Source organism: Bidens hawaiensis, unplaced genomic scaffold (assembly GCF_021521415.1).
Source record: "Bidens hawaiensis isolate Kalapana, Puna unplaced genomic scaffold, B.hawaiensis_p1.1 tig00022187_1, whole genome shotgun sequence".
Lineage (NCBI taxonomy): Eukaryota > Viridiplantae > Streptophyta > Magnoliopsida > Asterales > Asteraceae > Bidens > Bidens hawaiensis.
The window spans coordinates 2163-21437 of NW_027493446.1; the positions used below are offsets into that span (position 1 = coordinate 2163).

General features: G+C 38.7%; 1 protein-coding gene across 1 annotated transcript; it reads left to right on the forward strand.

Annotated features, from left to right (window-relative positions):
- The first annotated feature begins 11401 nt into the window (after positions 1–11401).
- LOC143564967 (uncharacterized) lies at positions 11402–17731 on the forward strand. The gene is made up of 12 exons (XM_077052094.1): positions 11402–11561; positions 11935–12004; positions 14124–14320; positions 14464–14539; positions 14771–14854; positions 14918–14997; positions 15097–15223; positions 15376–15435; positions 15543–15593; positions 15886–16044; positions 16197–16329; positions 17559–17731. The coding sequence occupies exons 1-12, from the start codon at positions 11413–11415 to the stop codon at positions 17729–17731; spliced, it is 1359 nt and encodes a 452-aa protein (XP_076908209.1). The 5' UTR covers positions 11402–11412.
- Positions 17732–19275: the final 1544 nt, after the last annotated feature.

Genomic DNA, 19275 nt, shown 5'->3' on the forward strand with positions numbered 1-19275 from the left:
CTCAAAATTGTTTGATATATGGGAGAAATGACGGTTTGGTTTTCAGTGAGATACTTATTGTTGTAAATAAAACATTTCCAACTGTTTTTTTACTCTAATTTACGTAATGGGTCACAATAAGTTCCACTTGAAACAGAACCACTTTTAGTATGACTTGGAACATTTTGGGCAAGTTCAACTTGTATTCGACCTTTAAGTAACCGGGTCCAATTTGCTACAAAATGGACGGGTCGTGTCAATCGGCACAACGCATAAAAACCGGTTTAGTCGCTACAAAAGTTAGGGTCAAAATTGGCCATTTTAAGAAAAATATTACTTTTGCTTCGGAACATGTTTTCTTTACTCTTTTTTTGTTTTTACCTTTACACACAAATATAAAACTCACTATAAATGTTTACTTTCTTCTATGTTGGAGTTGAGCAAAATGTGTCAAGATCATCTAAATTAAAAGTTCAGTAAAACGGTATGTTTGAAACAAAAAAAAATCTGATAAAATGCCTATAACTTTATTAGTATTACACTTTCTTTGCCGATATTACCAAATATACAGTTGTCCTTGCTTCTAATTTGAATCATTTGGTAAAGATTTTTTACTGATAGAAACTCCTGCAGTTGTTAGTTTAGTAGCAAGATATGTTGAAACTAACACAACAATATACTTAGAAACACTTTGTTTACATTTTTCAGCTCTTGTGATTTTTCAAGAGTTTTTTGTATATGATTATTACAACTTGAAAAACCAAAGTCATATAATAATAAGATAATGAATGAGATTTAATTTTTCAAACCCGTGTAATACACAGGTTTATAACCTAGTTTATTTTATATTAAAAAGTGAGTGAAAATGAGAGAATGGAAGGAAAATTGGAGAGCTTTAAAAGGAAAGGATTGTTAACACATTACTAAACTCGGGGAGCAACCATTTCCTTCAAATTCATAAACACAATGTTAATCAAATCTTTCCATTCCATTCCTTTTCTATTCTCTACTTAATTTTATTTCCATTTTTTTCGTTTACTAGACTCAATGTTGTAAAAGTCGTTAGGCGGTCCTAGGCGGTCGACTGGGGAGCTGCGAGTACTCGGGAGTAGTCGGGGATTACTCGAAAAATACCTAAAGAGTACTCGGCCGAGGCAGGGAGTACTCGATCTAGGCGGGGAGTAATCGGGGAGTACTCGGCCGCCTACTCGGGAGTTTTACAACATTGACTAGACTTGGAAACACAATGTTAGAGTTGTAGAAGAACATGCACGATGGGTTATTCTTGTGTTAATTTGATGTTTACTTTTAAAAACATTTATTTCTTTTAAACTCTACAAAATTTTTATTTTTATATATTCTTCTTTCTTACATTTGTACACTTTAATTTACACTTATTTTTTTAGAATCAATTTCTAAACAAATTCAAATTATTCTTAACAAATACTTGTTACTAAATTGATAATCAAAATTTACTGTACAGAAGGAATAACAAAAAAGTAAAAAAAAATATACAAATGAGCTTTTCTAAAATTAGAGCATTGCATATTTTTCTTATAAAGTTGAAAAAATAAAATTGCCATTACATTACTCATTAGTATCCAACATCTTAACCAACAATAACGGTATAAACCACCTACCATCACCCCACCAACATCTACTTATCCACAACTTTCTCTATACTCACAACTCCAACTGATCACTGTGACAACTGCCCAATCCGACCCGACCCAGGTACCCGTTTTCGAATCCGTTTCTTTTTATGATTTAAAATTTGATTATTAATCTTTGTAAATTTAACATTTAAATAAATTATATATATATATATTTTTATATTACTTACTAATAATAATAATTTCTTTCCGCCGTCCCGCCCCTTTTTCTCTCTTGTCGCCGTCCCGCCTCTTTTTCTCTCTTGTCGCCATCCCGCCTTTTTCCTTAACCCTTGAGCCTGAACCCCCTTTTTCTCTTAACTCTTTGCTTGTCCTTTGGTTCTTCCCGCCTAAGGATGTCTGCGCAGCTCCACGCGCCAGACTCCTTACAAGGAAGCCTGCGTGAAGACCAGCTGTTCCTGCGATACGCGAGGCGAACTGTTCCCGCGACGCGCAAAGGATTGTAGTTCTTCCCGCGGCGCGCTAAGAATGGTAGTTCTTCCCGCGGCGCGCTAAGAATTGTAGTTCTTCCCGCGACGCGCTAAGGATTATAGTTCTTCCCGCGGCGCGCTAAGGATTGTTCTCCGTCTGCCTTCGCCCTCGCGCGCGCTCGAGTCTTCTCGCGCTAGACCTTAAGTCTTTTCTTCAGTTTAGGTCAGCCTGTATGCTTTTGAAATATCTTATCTTTTGTTTGAACACTTTAGATCAGTTCCGACATCTGTCCGAAAAGCCACTTTCGGCGCAGCATGCGCACCAATCCTATTGGTTGACAGAAAAAGTGACTGACATAATCTTTTGAAATCTTCTTTTGCATGTCTTGAACAGTGTTTTATCTGACACCTCCCATGCTTTGACCTTTAACCTGTCAGCTTTTCCATCCCCTGCAGCTGCCGGCATATCTTTTAATATCTTTTGCTTTTGTTTTCTTGTGCTTTTTAATATCTTTTGCTTGATTTGATAAGATCTTTTCCTCCTTTTAAGGGATTGTGTTCCCTAGGGTTTTCCTATAAATAAAACTATTTTCTTTTAACACTACACACACTACACTTAAACATCTCCCCAATTCTTTCTCCCTTTGCTCTCTGCCGAAGATCCGCCACTCCTCTCTTTGCCTCCGTCTTCTGTTCTGCCCGGAATCTCGGTAAAAATAAATATAAATATATATATTTTAATCGATACTGCATATATTCAAGACATATAAACCAATCGTTAAACCAATAAACTTTTTATTTATAGGTTAACTTGTGCTTGTTTAAAAGTTGATTCTTGCATTATCTTTCTTCGCGCCGTTTGCAAGTGAGTAATCTCGTACTTAATCCCCTTTTATTTTTAACGTTTTGGGATGTTCATGTGTTCGTACAACTTGAGTCTTAAACTTGTTTATGAACTTTATGTGCGCAAAACCCCATGTGTTATGGACGTTTACTTGGCTGTTTATTTGTATGTGTGACTCATTAACCGCTTTGACGGCCTATTCCGAAGTTTTCATGGATCCATTAGATGAACACGGGAGACCTATCGTTTAAGGTTTTCTTGTTTTGTTACACATGCACGTATGTTTTCTTGTTTTTGTGCTCAATTGGGAGCACGGATTGAACTATGAGCTATGATCTAAGGCTTGATCACAATCTGATTACACCCTATGTTAAACCCCAGTTAAGCACATGTTGCGCGCAGTGTTTTGTATTATCTATTTATATCTACTAAACTTGATTTCTCACCGACACGCAAGTGTTGACGTTTTATTTTAACACATGTTCAGGTTTGCTGTAGCTGCTTTTGGGAATCTCAAGGACACGTAGGATGTTTTCTTTTTCTTTGGACCTAGATTAAAAATGTAACAAGACAAAATTATGTTATTTGAATATTTTAAGTTATGATATGATTTATGTTACTTTCCGAATCATGTTCTGCGCGTGCGCAATGAAAATGTATTTATTAAATATGGACACCCAAATAGTGTCACGAGTAATGAAACAATACGTGGCGCCCCGATGTATAATCCGCCATCGGTCGGGGTGTTACAGATTGGTATCAGAGCTCCGTGACTTTAGGATAGGTGGTTAGACGTAACGACCTAGAATACCTAAGAGTCCCTTCTCGCACATGAGAAATATCTCATGTTTGCGCGCTAATTGTTAATTACTCGATATTTATAAAATATGCTTGCGTATATGCAGCACATGATTTCATGTTTTATTCGCGATCTTTCGATTTTTATTGTTAAATTTCAATCTATTTCTTTACTTACATATTCGTTTGTTGTGGGGATTGAAAATCCGAGAAGTCATGGTGGTACATGAATAGTTGATTTTCAATTACCATTAACTTTATGTTTTAAATTGAAGATTTGAAAAGTCATGGTGATACATGAATTGTCAATCTCCAATATTCATTTGCTCGATATTTTAAATTGAAGATTTGAAAAGTCATGGTGATTCATGAATTGTCAACCTTCAATGCTCGTTTACTCGATATTTTAAATTGAGAATTCGGAAAGTCATGGTGATGCATGAATTGTCGATTTTCAATTCGAATTCATTACCTGTATTAAGTTTGCATTTAAATTCATATTTTTACTTCAAAATTTGATAGCATTTAACTCCGCGAAACAAGCTTTACGACGATATACTTGCGCTAAAACGATTTCCCATACCAAGATATTAACAAAAATTAAAACTTTTATAGAATGCCTCCGCTATCTCGCCGTTATCAGAGGAGAGAAGCCTCGCGCAGACGTAGGCAGCAACGTTCCCAGGAAATGGCCGCCGCGATAGCCCAAGCCTTAAACCAAAATAATCCCAACCCCTCCGGATACAATATTAAATCCTTTAATGCGGGTAACCCTCCGAAATTCACAGGGCTTGAAGGAGCCACCGTAATGCTCCAATGGCTCGAGAAAATTGAGAACACCTTCCTCCATACCCAATGCCCTCCAGACCGACGAACCTTATACGCCTCAAGTGTCCTAGAATCAAGGGCGCTTACTTGGTGGAACGGAGTAGCTCATGCGCGTGGCGCAGAGGCTGCTTCTAGCATGCTCTGGGAGGAATTCAAGGAACTTTTGACTAGAGAATTCTGCCCTCCCAACGAAATAAAGCGCCTTGAGGAGGAATTTTGGAACTTGAAGCAGTACAGTGGCGAAGCGCGCGAGTACGCGACGCGCTTCCACGAACTAAGTTTGCTTGTCCCGCACCTAGTTACCCCTTCCTGCCGAGCCATCGAGAAGTTTCTTGGGGGTCTCCCCATGGAAATTCAAGATTCTGTATGGGCCAGGAACCCAGCAACCCTCTCTGACGCCATCGAGTTGGCCGCTGTGCTCAGCGACAACCATGTCAGGGCAGGAACTCTGTTCCTGCGAGGAACTGAAAAGACCAAACTCACCAAGACTGTCCCAGAACCAACATAAACCAAGCCAGAATCCTCAAACCGTAACAACCTCAAGCGTAAGCGCAGACCCAATCATCAAACCTATGCGCTTACCAACCCGCTCGTTGTCCAGCAACCCGCCTACCAACCTCCAGTACACGCTCCTAACCCACTGTCAACTTACCCAACACCCCCTGTAGTCCATAACTATGCCTTAACCAATCCCGCACTCCCTACCCCGTCAACTAAGAAACCTTACACAGGAAACCAACCCTTTTGCCCAACCTGTAGACTTCACCATCCAACTCAAGTCCCGTGTCGACAATGTAACCGATGTGGCCGTACTGGTCACACTGCTGAGAACTGTAGAGTCCTTCCCGCCAACCCAATCGCGCAAACACCACCAACTTACCCGCTAAACCCACAACCAACATACCCTAATCCACGACCCAGGTCGTGCTATAACTGCGGTGACCCCAGTCATTTCCGGAACGCGTGCCCAAGACTGCAAGTACAAATTACGCAAGCTAATCCGGTTAACCAAATTTCAAACCAAGTGACGCGCGGCCGAGCTTTTAATATAACCGCGCACCAAGCGCAAGCGAATAATGACGTGGTTAATGGTACATTTTTACTTAACGGACAATATGCATCTATACTTTTTGATACTGGCGCCGATAGAAGTTTTATTTCTCGCGCATTTGAACAAAAACTTGAGCGACCGCGAGTAAACTTAAACGAAAACTTTTCAGTTGAATTGGCTAATGGTGAAACTATTTTAATAAACTCCGTGATCAGAGATTGCACGCTTAACCTTAATGAACATGATTTTCTAATCGACCTCATTCCCATGCCTCTTGGAAGTTTTGATGTGATTATTGGAATGGACTGGCTCTCGCAAAATCGCGCCGAAGTAATCTGCGCCAAGAAGTTGATTCGCATTCCTCGGGAAAATGGTGAAAACCTTCATATCTACGGCGAGAAACCATCTAACGGTCTTAAACTTATGTCATGCTCTGAAGCCCGAAGACTTTTGCGGAAGAATTGTGTAGCGTTCTTAGCGCATGTGGTCAAACCCGATGAAGGAAAGAAGAAACTTTCTGAAATCCCTATCGTGCGTGACTTTCCTGAAGTCTTCCCCGATGATCTTTCTGGTTTACCTCCCGCTCGGGAAGTCGAGTTTCGTGTTGATCTTGTCCCTGGTGCATCCCCCGTAGCCAAATCTCCTTATCGACTTGCACCCGCTGAAATGCAAGAATTAGCAAGTCAACTTCAAGAGTTGACCGATAAAGGATTCATTCGCCCTAGCACTTCGCCATGGGGTGCTCCGGTGTTGTTCGTTAAAAAGAAAGACGGTTCGTTTCGCATGTGTATCGATTACCGCGAGCTGAACAAGCTCACCATTAAGAACCGATATCCCTTACCGCGTATTGACGACCTCTTTGACCAACTCCAAGGTGCCTCTTGTTTTTCCAAAATCGATCTCCGTTCTGGCTATCACCAGTTGCGTATCCGAGAAGAGGATATTCCCAAGACTGCTTTTCGAACCCGCTACGGTCATTTTGAATTCTTGGTCATGCCCTTCGGTTTAACCAACGCACCCGCTGTTTTCATGGATCTAATGAACCGGGTGTGTAGACCTTTCTTGGACCGATTCGTGATCGTGTTTATCGATGACGTTCTGGTATATTCCAAAACCAAGGCCGAGCATGAACAACATCTTCAGTTGGTGTTGCAAAAGCTTCGAACCGAACAACTCTATGCCAAACTCTCCAAGTGTGAATTCTGGTCGGATGAAGTACAGTTTCTTGGTCATGTTGTAAACAAGATGGGTATTCATGTTGACCCATCCAAAATTGAAGCAATCAAGAACTGGATTACACCGTCCACTCCTACCGAAATCCGTTCCTTTTTGGGCTTAGCTGGTTACTACCCGCGATTCATTGCGAACTTCTCAAAAATCGCCTTGCCTTTAACAGCATTAACGCACAAAGGCAAACCGTATATTTGGGGCTCTAAGCAAGAAGAAGCTTTTCAAACGCTCAAGCAATTGTTGTGTGAAGCTCCTGTTCTAGCGTTACCTGAGGGTACTGACGACTTTGTCATTTATTGCGATGCCTCCAACCAAGGTCTCGGTTGTGTACTTATGCAACGAGGCAAGGTTATCGCTTACGCGTCAAGGCAACTCAAAATTCATGAAAAGAATTATACGACTCACGACCTCGAACTTGGTGCAGTTGTATTTGCCTTAAAAATCTGGAGACACTACCTCTATGGTACTAAGTGCATCGTTTACACAGACCATAAAAGCCTTCAGCACATTTTTGATCAAAAGGAACTTAACATGAGACAACGCCGATGGAACGAACTCATCAGCGATTACGATTGTGAGATCCGGTATCACCCTGGAAAGGCTAATGTGGTAGCTGATGCGCTCAGCCGGAAACCCAGCCAACTTAACTGTATCTTGCCGCGCACGCAGCTTCGCTTCGCGCCGATCCAAAACGATCTTGAATCGTGCATTCGCGACGCGCAGCGCGCATCGATCAGCAAAGGCAACCTACGCGCCGAGTTAGCGTGTGGTGCAGAAGTACATCTAGTCCCTAACCTGAATGGAATTCTCTGTTATCTCAATCGCATCTGGATCCCCAATGATGAGAATCTTCGCTCTGTCATACTGAGTGAAGCGCACAAAACTAGGTATTCCGTTCATCCTGGTGCTGACAAAATGTACAAAGATTTGCGCCTTTCTTATTGGTGGCCTGGTATGAAAAAGGATATTGCTGTGTTCGTAGCTAAATGCCTAACTTGTTCTAAGGTAAAAGCTGAACATCAACGCCCATCTGGTTTGCTCGAACAACCTGAAATTCCTACGTGGAAATGGGAAAGTATAGCAATGGACTTTATCACCAAGTTACCCTTGACCGCAAGCAAACATGATAGCATTTGGGTAATAGTGGATCGATTGACCAAGTCTGCCCACTTTCTGCCCATTCGTGAAACCTACCGTGTTGAACAACTTGCGCATCTTTATGTCAAGGAAATTGTCTGCCGTCATGGTACTCCCTTGAGCATCATATCCGATCGCGATGGCCGTTTTATATCTCGCTTTTGGAAATCTCTCCAATCTGCGTTAGGAACTCGTTTGGACATGAGTACTGCATATCATCCTCAGACTGACGGACAGTCTGAGCTAACCATCCAAACCCTTAAGGATATGCTTCGATCTTGTGTTCTTGATTTTGGAGGTAATTGGGATTCACACCTACCTCTGATCGAGTTCTCTTATAATAACAGCTATCATTCCAGCATCGGTATGGCCCCATTTGAAGCACTTTACGGTAGAAAGTGCCGTTCACCGATTTGTTGGAACGAAGTGGGTGAAGTTCAAATCACAGGACCCGAACTAGTTCAAGAGACAACCGATAAAATCGCCAAGATCCGTGATCATCTGCTGACTGCCAGAAGCCGACAGAAGAGTTACGCAGATCGCAGGCGGAAGCCTCTCGAATTTCTAGTTGGTGATCTTGTTCTCCTCAAAGTGTCGCCCTGGAAGGGTGTTGTCCGCTTTGGGAAGAAAGGTAAGCTTGCACCTCGTTATGTTGGTCCATTCAAGATTCTTGCGAGGGTGGGAAAAGTTGCCTACAAACTTGACCTGCCGCCCGCGCTCAGCAATGTGCATCCAACTTTCCATGTATCCAATCTCAAGAAATGTTTAGCTGACGAGAACCTCCACATACCACTTGATGAAGTTCAAGTTGATGAGTCTATGCATTTCGTTGAGAAGCCTGTTGAGATTATGGATCGCGAGGTAAAGCAAACCAAGCGCAGTCGCATCCCTATTGTTAAAGTTCGTTGGCAGTCCAAGCGCGGAGCCGAGTTCACTTGGGAAAGGGAAGATCAGATGAAGATCAAGTACCCGCACCTTTTCTCTGCGCAACCTACTTCGAGATAAATTTCGGGACGAAATTTCTTAAAGTAGGGGAGACTGTGACAACTGCCCAATCCGACCCGACCCAGGTACCCGTTTTCGAATCCGTTTCTTTTTATGATTTAAAATTTGATTATTAATCTTTGTAAATTTAACATTTAAATAAATTATATATATATATATATTTTTATATTACTTACTAATAATAATAATTTCTTTCCGCCGTCCCGCCCCTTTTTCTCTCTTGTCGCCGTCCCGCCTCTTTTTCTCTCTTGTCGCCGTCCCGCCTTTTTTCTTAACCCTTGAGCCTGAACCCCCTTTTTCTCTTAACTCTTTGCTTGTCCTTTGGTTCTTCCCGCCTAAGGATGTCTGCGCAGCTCCACGCGCCAGACTCCTTACAAGGAAGCCTGCGTGAAGACCAGCTGTTCCTGCGATACGCGAGGCGAACTGTTCCCGCGACGCGCAAAGGATTGTAGTTCTTCCCGCGGCGCGCTAAGAATGGTAGTTCTTCCCGCGGCGCGCTAAGAATTGTAGTTCTTCCCGCGACGCGCTAAGGATTATAGTTCTTCCCGCGGCGCGCTAAGGATTGTTCTCCGTCTGCCTTCGCCCTCGCGCGCGCTCGAGTCTTCTCGCGCTAGACCTTAAGTCTTTTCTTCAGTTTAGGTCAGCCTGTATGCTTTTGAAATATCTTATCTTTTGTTTGAACACTTTAGATCAGTTCCGACATCTGTCCGAAAAGCCACTTTCGGCGCAGCATGCGCACCAATCCTATTGGTTGACAGAAAAAGTGACTGACATAATCTTTTGAAATCTTCTTTTGCATGTCTTGAACAGTGTTTTATCTGACACCTCCCATGCTTTGACCTTTAACCTGTCAGCTTTTCCATCCCCTGCAGCTGCCGGCATATCTTTTAATATCTTTTGCTTTTGTTTTCTTGTGCTTTTTAATATCTTTTGCTTGATTTGATAAGATCTTTTCCTCCTTTTAAGGGATTGTGTTCCCTAGGGTTTTCCTATAAATAAAACTATTTTCTTTTAACACTACACACACTACACTTAAACATCTCCCCAATTCTTTCTCCCTTTGCTCTCTGCCGAAGATCCGTCACTCCTCTCTTTGCCTCCGTCTTCTGTTCTGCCCGGAATCTCGGTAAAAATAAATATAAATATATATATTTTAATCGATACTGCATATATTCAAGACATATAAACCAATCGTTAAACCAATAAACTTTTTATTTATAGGTTAACTTGTGCTTGTTTAAAAGTTGATTCTTGCATTATCTTTCTTCGCGCCGTTTGCAAGTGAGTAATCTCGTACTTAATCCCCTTTTATTTTTAACGTTTTGGGATGTTCATGTGTTCGTACAACTTGAGTCTTAAACTTGTTTATGAACTTTATGTGCGCAAAACCCCATGTGTTATGGACGTTTACTTGGCTGTTTATTTGTATGTGTGACTCATTAACCGCTTTGACGGCCTATTCCGAAGTTTTCATGGATCCATTAGATGAACACGGGAGACCTATCGTTTAAGGTTTTCTTGTTTTGTTACACATGCACGTATGTTTTCTTGTTTTTGTGCTCAATTGGGAGCACGGATTGAACTATGAGCTATGATCTAAGGCTTGATCACAATCTGATTACACCCTATGTTAAACCCCAGTTAAGCACATGTTGCGCGCAGTGTTTTGTATTATCTATTTATATCTACTAAACTTGATTTCTCACCGACACGCAAGTGTTGACGTTTTATTTTAACACATGTTCAGGTTTGCTGTAGCTGCTTTTGGGAATCTCAAGGACACGTAGGATGTTTTCTTTTTCTTTGGACCTAGATTAAAAATGTAACAAGACAAAATTATGTTATTTGAATATTTTAAGTTATGATATGATTTATGTTACTTTCCGAATCATGTTCTGCGCGTGCGCAATGAAAATGTATTTATTAAATATGGACACCCAAATAGTGTCACGAGTAATGAAACAATACGTGGCGCCCCGATGTATAATCCGCCATCGGTCGGGGTGTTACAATCACCTCCTTTAAACACGTCACCTAACCACATGTTACATAAATATTACATATATATAATATATATCTTATAGGCTGACCAACTTAAATTGGTGCTTATGGGCGGTGGTTTTTGAACACTACCATACTTCCCAAAACACACCATCCTCTCTCTCACACACTCACACACACCACCACAGATACAGCATCAGCATCATATATCGATCAGTGGTTAATAAAGGTGATCAAAGATAGCGTCTGTGTTTAAGTCCACCATGCTTTTACTTTCCTTAAACACCACGCAAATTCATTATTTTTAGTCTTTTGAGTTGCTTTATCTTTACCAACTTTATTACTTGAACATTAAAGAATCTTGATCTTGAATATTTAAAGACTTGCTTTTTGTATGGTTTGTGGTGGATCTTGATATATATTTATATATTTATATTATTATATATATATAGTATCATGGATGATGATGAGGTGGTGGCCGTAAAAGAGTTAGGGAAGGTGTCTGTGTTCTTTTATGGTGTTGGTCATGTGCTCAATGACATCACTGCTGCTTGTTGGTTTACTTATCTTTTGGTCTTCATGACTGATATTGGATTATCCCCAAGGTAAGTTAATTATTATATGCTTTTCTTATAGCACTTTAATATTTAGATTATTAATTTAACGTAAATTGGATTTTAATAATCCTAACCGTAACTGACGGACGTATAATAATTTGTACTTTGTACTTTATTGTAATTTAATCAATGACACTCATAACTTTTACTTTCTATCGTTAGACATTTTCACCCTAATAGAGTACTAGTAATTAATAGCTTTCATTTATGTCATTTCGAAACGAATTTAATTAATTAGGGTATATAAAGTTACTTTTCTTTAAGTTATGTGTGTCATTGGTTATATTATTATCGGCTGATGAGTTATAATTTGGATTATAGAAATCCGCTTAGCTAAAATATTGTTTTAATGTTTTTATAGGGATGCTGCTACTGTTATGCTTTCTGGGCAGATAGCTGATGGATTCACAACCATTTTTGCTGGTGAACTGGTATTTTGAAAATCATAGCATTAAATTATTGAATATTGTTGGTAACAGTTTTAGGGATATTTAAGTAATTTACAGTTACAGCAGGCAACAAGTTACTAAATAGTACTTAATGTTTCAAGCTTTTTTCAAAGTTGTCACTTAAGTTTCAAATTTGTTTTGATATATATATATATATATATATATATATATATATATATATAAAACAAATGATTTTTACCGGTACAAATCCTCCGGATAGCGATGCGAAACGAAGCTTCATAAATGTATAGAATTCATGGCATTGATTTTGTTGTGTTGAGTAGTTGATGGCACATTACAAATTTTTGGTGAAATTATGTTACACCATTCACATGTCACATCAACTCTTTAAATCGGTAAGGCTGAGGGGTGTGGGGGGCGCGAGAGGGGGCGCGAGTGGGGGCGCCAGCCAATAATATTGTGACGTGTGGCAGAGAGAGAAAGTTGATAAGATGGGTGTTGGTAGTGGTGATCGCGCCCCGGGACATGGTGTGGAGGGGCGCGAGAGGGGGCGCGAGCGGTTTTTTTTTATTATTTTTTAAATGTAGTAAAAAAACGTATTATTAAAAAAACGCAAAAATTATTTAAAAAAACACACATTTTTTTGAAAATTCATATAATAAAAAAAACATACTAAGAATTAAACAAACAATAATATTTAATAATAAAACTAATCTAATACAAGATCCTCTGGTCGCCTCGCCCACAAATGTTCAACCAACTCATGTCGAAGATCCCCGTGTATCTCACGGCTCTTGATATTTGCTACGTTATGAAGTTTTTGTTGATCACTGATTGTGGACGGTTGTGGCGGAATGTCACCTTGGTAGTTTTGGCATATAGCTTTGCCCTCGTCTTCTAACGTCATGTTGTGTAGGATAAGACACGTGTAGACGACGTCCATTATCCTCTCCCGAGTCCAATAACGTATCGGGTTCGCCAGAACATAATATTGTTTTTTTATAGCTCCAAAAGCTCTTTCAATATCTTTTCTAGCAGACTCTTGCTTCTTCGTAAAATACTTCCGTTTGTCGGCGACTGGATCTGTAAAAGCTTGAACTAACACAGCCCGTTCGTTGTAAATACCATCGACCAGATAGTACCCGTACTTGAAGAGTTCTTCATTTGCAACAAAAGATTGAGGTGGTTCAACCCCGTCGATAAGGTCGTTGATCAAATGTGACTGATCGATAACATTAAGGTCGTTATTTGACCCAGCAACACCAAAAAAAGCATGCCAAAACCAAAGATCCTGTGACACCGCCGCCTCAAGTATGAGGGTCGGTAAAAATGGGTTGATTTAGGGGTATTATATAGGATTTTGTAAAGGTTTTTTTAAAGAAGTTTGAAAGAAATGGGTAATATATAGGAAGTGTTGTATAAAGAAATGGGTAAGTTTGGTGTTTTTTGAAGTTGTGTTAAAGTGTTGTATAAAATGGGTAATATATAGGAGTAGAAAAATTTTTTTTTTTTTTTAAAATTAAGAGCCAACGGTTATTTTTATCTTTCAAACGGCTCTTTTCACCACTCCCCATACCCCTCACGCTCAGCCTGTCCCGCGAACCCCCTGGCGCCTGCCTCTTTTTCCGCGCTCGCGCCCCTCTCGCGCCCCTCTCGCGCCTCGGTGGTGTAGTGCTCGCGCCCCGGGGCGCGAGTGGCTGTCTTCTTGCGCCCTTTCTCACGCTCCACACCCCTCAGCCTAATAGAGGCTGCAAGTCAAAAAAAAAAAATCCTAAATTGAAACAAAGTTATTTTAGTGACTTAAATGGTACAAAGGTGAAACTTGGTTACTGTTTAGTGACGATTAGTCGATTATCTTATGAATTAGAAGTCCATAATTTGCCAAAATAATCGGTTTAATTTAAACATACATCCCAATACTACAGATAGGTATATTAAGTCTTAAACTCTAAAAACATAAATGTGTAGCGGTTTTCAGTTAGCTGTCCTTTGTTTTTGTTGTGTCATATATGACTTGTGTGTGTTTTAAGTTCAAAATCTTGGATCATGATATATTTTGATTTGCGGTATTTATTGCTATATGCTATCATTTTGTGAAAGATTTAATATCGGCATGTGCGGTTTGGTGGACTTGTTGTAGATAGACAGGTTTGGACATTTTAAAATATGGCATGGAGCCGGGTCTCTTTTGGTAGCCATTTCATTTTCGTCAGTATTTGGAAGCTGTATTCCTTGTGTTATTTTCGGCAACGTGTCCACTACCTTGCAAACAATTGGTTACAGTTTCTTCGCAGCCGTATTCAATGTGGGATGGGCCGCTACACAAGTCTCACACATGTAATCATTTGTTTATAAACCCCCCCCCCCCCTCCTTTATCCAAAAAGAAAAGGAACTATTGATATTAATAAATATAAGTAATAAAAATAACCCATGCCGTTTTCTTAATTTTCTCATCTTGAACCTTGGTTGATCAATGTAGGTCTATGGTGAATTGCATCACCCTTAACTCAACGAGTTGGGTAGTTATGACTAGTTGCCGGAATGCATTTTCGATGGTAGGCATCTTTTAACAATAAAAACATTTGTTTTCTATATACCTAGTTTATTATTTATTATATTAAAAATATATGGATTTTTCATTAATGATCATTTCTCGGCCTCCCGCATCTGATTGGTCTAACTCGCTTATGGAGCGAGTTAGACAAGTTAGATGCAAGGGAGTTGAGTGAGGTCAAAGAATGACCACCTTTTTGTTTTTTGTTTTTTTCGTGAAAACACATTTGAAGGTTGCCAACCTTAGCTTATATGCCATTGCTTTTGCGGTCTTCCATATTCATCCTTCAAAAACCACAGATGATATTGAAAATCAGGTACCGAGATGAAGAAACGTGTTTTTTGCTTGGCTTTCATTATAACTCTTTGTAACTTAACAGTATCGCTGGATTGCATACTCGTCGATATTCGTTGGGTGTTGCTTCGTGGTCGTGTTTCACATTGGGACAAAAGAGCCGAGGTATTCCTAATAGATCAATGCATACTCTTAACTAGCCATAATTTTTTATTTAATCAGCCAACAATTTTTTTTTATTTTATTTTTAATTTTTTTTTATAGATTGAGGCAAGACACCAGAGGGCATGATTATCAAAAGATAGCGTGGACTTTCTGGTTTAAGAAATTTCTATACTATCAAGTGGCGCTCGTCTACGTTTTTACCCGGATAATTACCAATGTGTCTCAGGTTTGGTCTCGTAAACCTGTTGTTTTCATGTAACCCCGACATTATAAACAATTAAACATGAACTTATAAAAAAACCATGCGCATATGAGGTTCGTATAAACCTTTCAAGAATCCCGAAAGGCGTAACTTTTGTTTATCTTTGTGGAATGTAGTCATTTCTCGCATTCTATGTCATTAACGATCTCCGGATGGCCCAATCGTCTAAGGCACTGGTATGCACTTATATGATGATTCATATGAATATGATTTGCTTTGTTGAATTTCAATTTGTAGCTCACTTTTTTTTTTCTTTTTTGTGTTAATTGTGAATATTTGGTAGATTCCAGCCATGATCTACATTTGCAGCTTTATTGTCTCCATCATGCTACAGGTTCCCTTTCAAAACTCGTTTGATATTACTATTGATGCATGTAGACTTCCGAGAGTCAAAACGATCGTGCTTTAGATTTGAATTTAACTATTTAAGTCATTAAGTTAAGTTTCTGAGAAAATCTTCACATGCATTAGATTCATAGCAAACGACATTATTAGAACGATCTTGACGTTAACTTGTAAACATGCTTTTTCATATATGTTTTACATTTTCAAGACACTCGATTTGACTCTAGAGAGTCAAAGATTCTTGATTTATAAAATAAAATGTTCCGCTTTGTGTTGTCTAGGAGCTCACATGGACCAGCCAACGTTTAAAAGTTTTCTTTTCGGTTGGAGGTGTTTTGTGGATACTTTGTGGCTCAGCAATTTTCTTTATGCCAAGCAACATGAAGGATATAATGTACCTTCTTTCATTCTTCATCGGCATTGCTAATGCTCTCATATCGGTACAACACTTGATATTATTATTTGAGTTAATCACATATAAGTGTAACCAACTTTTGTCCAGTTTTTGTTTCGGGTGGACACGTGCCTGAAATGGAAACTGGACCAAAAGCGGTTAACTTTTCAACATTAGTAATAGAATATAACATGATAGGTCACCGGAGTAAGCATGCAAAGCTATCTAGTCGGTGAAGATGTCAATGGCTGCGCGTTTGTGTATGGATCGTTGAGTTTCCTTGACAAGGTGTCGTGTGGGCTTGCTTTATGGGTACTCGAGTCATATCAAGGTAATCCCTTGTCACGCTTAAACTTATGAATGTTATAAAATAAGATATTAAAGTACTCATGAGTCATGACTACACTGTTCACTTAAACGTAGGGGTGGCAAATGTGATACATGAGTTGTAATAAAATGTATATAATGGGTCAGAATGGGTTAAGCTAAAAAAAGAAAATGATTTAAACAGGTCAAAACGGGTTGACATTTCTTTATTTTTTTAATGAAACGAGAAAAACGGAGGAAATTTTAGTTTTTTTACTTTTTAGTTTTTAATTTATAGTTCGAGTTATGATTTTTTAATTATTTTTTTGAATATTTTATTGAGGGGTTTCTGAAATCTCAAACCATTTTGACTCATTTAAAAAAGGGAAAACAGTATAAAATAGTAACCAAGTTTCAAGTTTGTTCCAATTAAGTCACTCATATTTTGTTTTGTCCCAATCAGGTTACTCAACTTTTAATTTGTCTCAATTAGGTCACCAAACTTTCAATTTGTGTTGTAAAACGAGATGGACAACTACTATATTATCGTAAGTGATACATTTACTCATAAAAAATAAAAAAGTGTTGGTTTTAATGGCGTTTAAGTTATTTACAAACATATAATATGAAGGTAAAAAAGATAGTATTAGAACATTTATTGAAAGTTCAGTGACCTAATTAAGCTAAAATTGAAAATTCAGTGACCTAATTGAGACATATTGAAAGTTGAGTGACCTAATTGAGACAAAACTGAAAGTTGAGTGACCTAATTGAGACAAAACTATAATATGAGTGACTTAATTGGAACTAACTTGAAACTTGGTTACTATTCTACAAAGTTGTCCATTTAAAAACCCCTCATTAAAAAATTCAAAAAAAAATAATTAAAAAAAATCATAACTCGAAATATAAATAAAAAACTAATAAAGTAAAAACTAAAAAGTTTCCTCCGTTTTTCTCGTTCCATAAATAAAAAATTAATAAAAACCTCTAGAAATGTCAACCCGTTTTGACCCGTTTCAATCATTTTTTTTAGCTTGACTCATATACATTTTATTACAACTCATTCAACCCATGGGTCACATATGCCACCCCTACTTAAACATTACATAAATGGTCCTCGAGGCTAGTTAGTTCCGTTAAAAAATCTGTTAACTTTTTGTGAAAAGACTAAAATACCCTTTATTGTTGTAGTGAAAAACGTCACGTCACGCTTCTGGTTATAACTCAGTTATGTTTATATATATTTTGCAGATACTTCTGCACCCTTGAAGAACTGCAACCCAATTTGCTTGTGTTTTTCTGTTTCAAGATATGGTTTTGGTCTAGTACCTGCGGTTTGTGCACTTGCGGGAGTGGTGGTGACATGCACCATGAAGCTCGAGAAACCCCGATTAACACCTTTGAAGGTTCCTCTTTTGGAATAGTATCTCGAACCACATATTTTTGGTTCGTTTGTTTCAAACCCGATTATATTAATTTTTATCTATTGACATTCAACAACTTGATTGAAAAGGAATGGTGGAAGCGTAAGCTATGAATGTATTAATTTCTAGTGATATTTTTTCTTTTGATGTGTAAAGTATAAATTTCTAGTGATATATTTTTTTTAAAGTGCCACTATGATCCATCATCCATGTCTTTAAGAAAGCATGAACAAAAGTTTGAGTTGATTCTTTTTAAAAGTTTTTTTTATTTTTTAAATAACAAGAAATATGTTGGTAACATGTGTCAGAAGTGATCACAAATGAATTGATATGTAAATTTGGTTGAGAGTATTTATAGAAGGGTTACACCAATCTCAAAAGAAAACTGAGAAACAAATTGTGATGTTAAATAACATACAAGATTTCTCTTGACATTGTTTGGTTAGAAACTTAGAATTGTATTGACATGAGTTTACCAATCTTTCCAGCCAGGGTTGTAAACGGACTGGACATCCGTTTATGTTCGTCTATTTAATAAATGAATTGGACATGAACAAAAAAATCTCGTTCGGTAAGCTTAACAGACGAACACGGATAAAGACCGCGTTCGTTCAATAATGTTCGTGAACTTCCGGTAATGTCCGTCTGGTAATGATTATACCTTTTGAAATTAATATGTAATCGATTAGAGTCCGGTAATGTGAATAATGTTTGTTTGTTTATTAGAGTCGTTTATGTATGTTGTTTGTCTATGAATATTCATTAGTGTCTTTTACTCTGTTAGTATTCGTTTGTCCAGTAATGTCCATTAATGTTCATGTGTTCGTTTGTCCGTTAGTGTTCATTACCGTCTGTTAGTGTTCGTTTGTCCGTTAACGTTGCAACATTAACAAACGGACACAAACAGACACGAACAAACTCAATTTCTTAACGGGCGGACATAGACACAAAGTTTTGTTTGGTAGATGTTTGTGAACCGTCCGTTTGTCCGACAAACGTTTAACGAACAAACACGGATAAGGGCTCATCCGGTTCGATTTGTTTACAACCCTATTTTGAGTATGGCTGTTCACGAGTCAAGCCAGGGCTGTTTCGAGCTCGGGCTCGAAATTAAACGAGGCAACTCAGCTAAGGCTCTAGCTCGATTTTGAAGTTAAACGACATTAAAATCGAGCAACGGGCCGAGCCATGACTTGAGTCGAGCCTGGGCCGATTTTGGCTCGGTTACAAAAATGAGCCAACTTAGCTCAGGATGTCTCAAATCAAGTTTTTTTAGCTAGTTTTATTCGTGCTTTTATCAAGCGAGCGACAAGCCCGAGCTTCGAACCTCGAGCGTTTTGAACAACCCTAATTTCGAGCAACAACTTCTTAAAGTTAAAAAAATGTGTAACAATCGATAAAAACCAAGGCCTTAAACGATCATATCTCGAACACACAAGGGCCATTATTGGCAAACACTAAATCCAAAAGGTCCATCTCGTCAATCCACCTAAACTTCTGGACGAAAAAAAAACCCACCACCAGAATCAACAAACCCGATCTCG

What these genes read in the sequence shown, in the direction of transcription:
- LOC143564967 (XM_077052094.1), top strand. Translation starts at nt 11,413, where the DNA reads ATGGATGATGATGAGGTGGTGGCCGTAAAAGAGTTAGGGAAGGTGTCT. An exon ending in GCTACACAAGTCTCACACAT is followed by an intron (nt 14,321 to 14,463) that starts GTAATCATTTGT and finishes TGATCAATGTAG; the next exon opens with GTCTATGGTGAATTGCATCA. An exon ending in TTGTCTCCATCATGCTACAG is followed by an intron (nt 15,594 to 15,885) that starts GTTCCCTTTCAA and finishes TGTGTTGTCTAG; the next exon opens with GAGCTCACATGGACCAGCCA.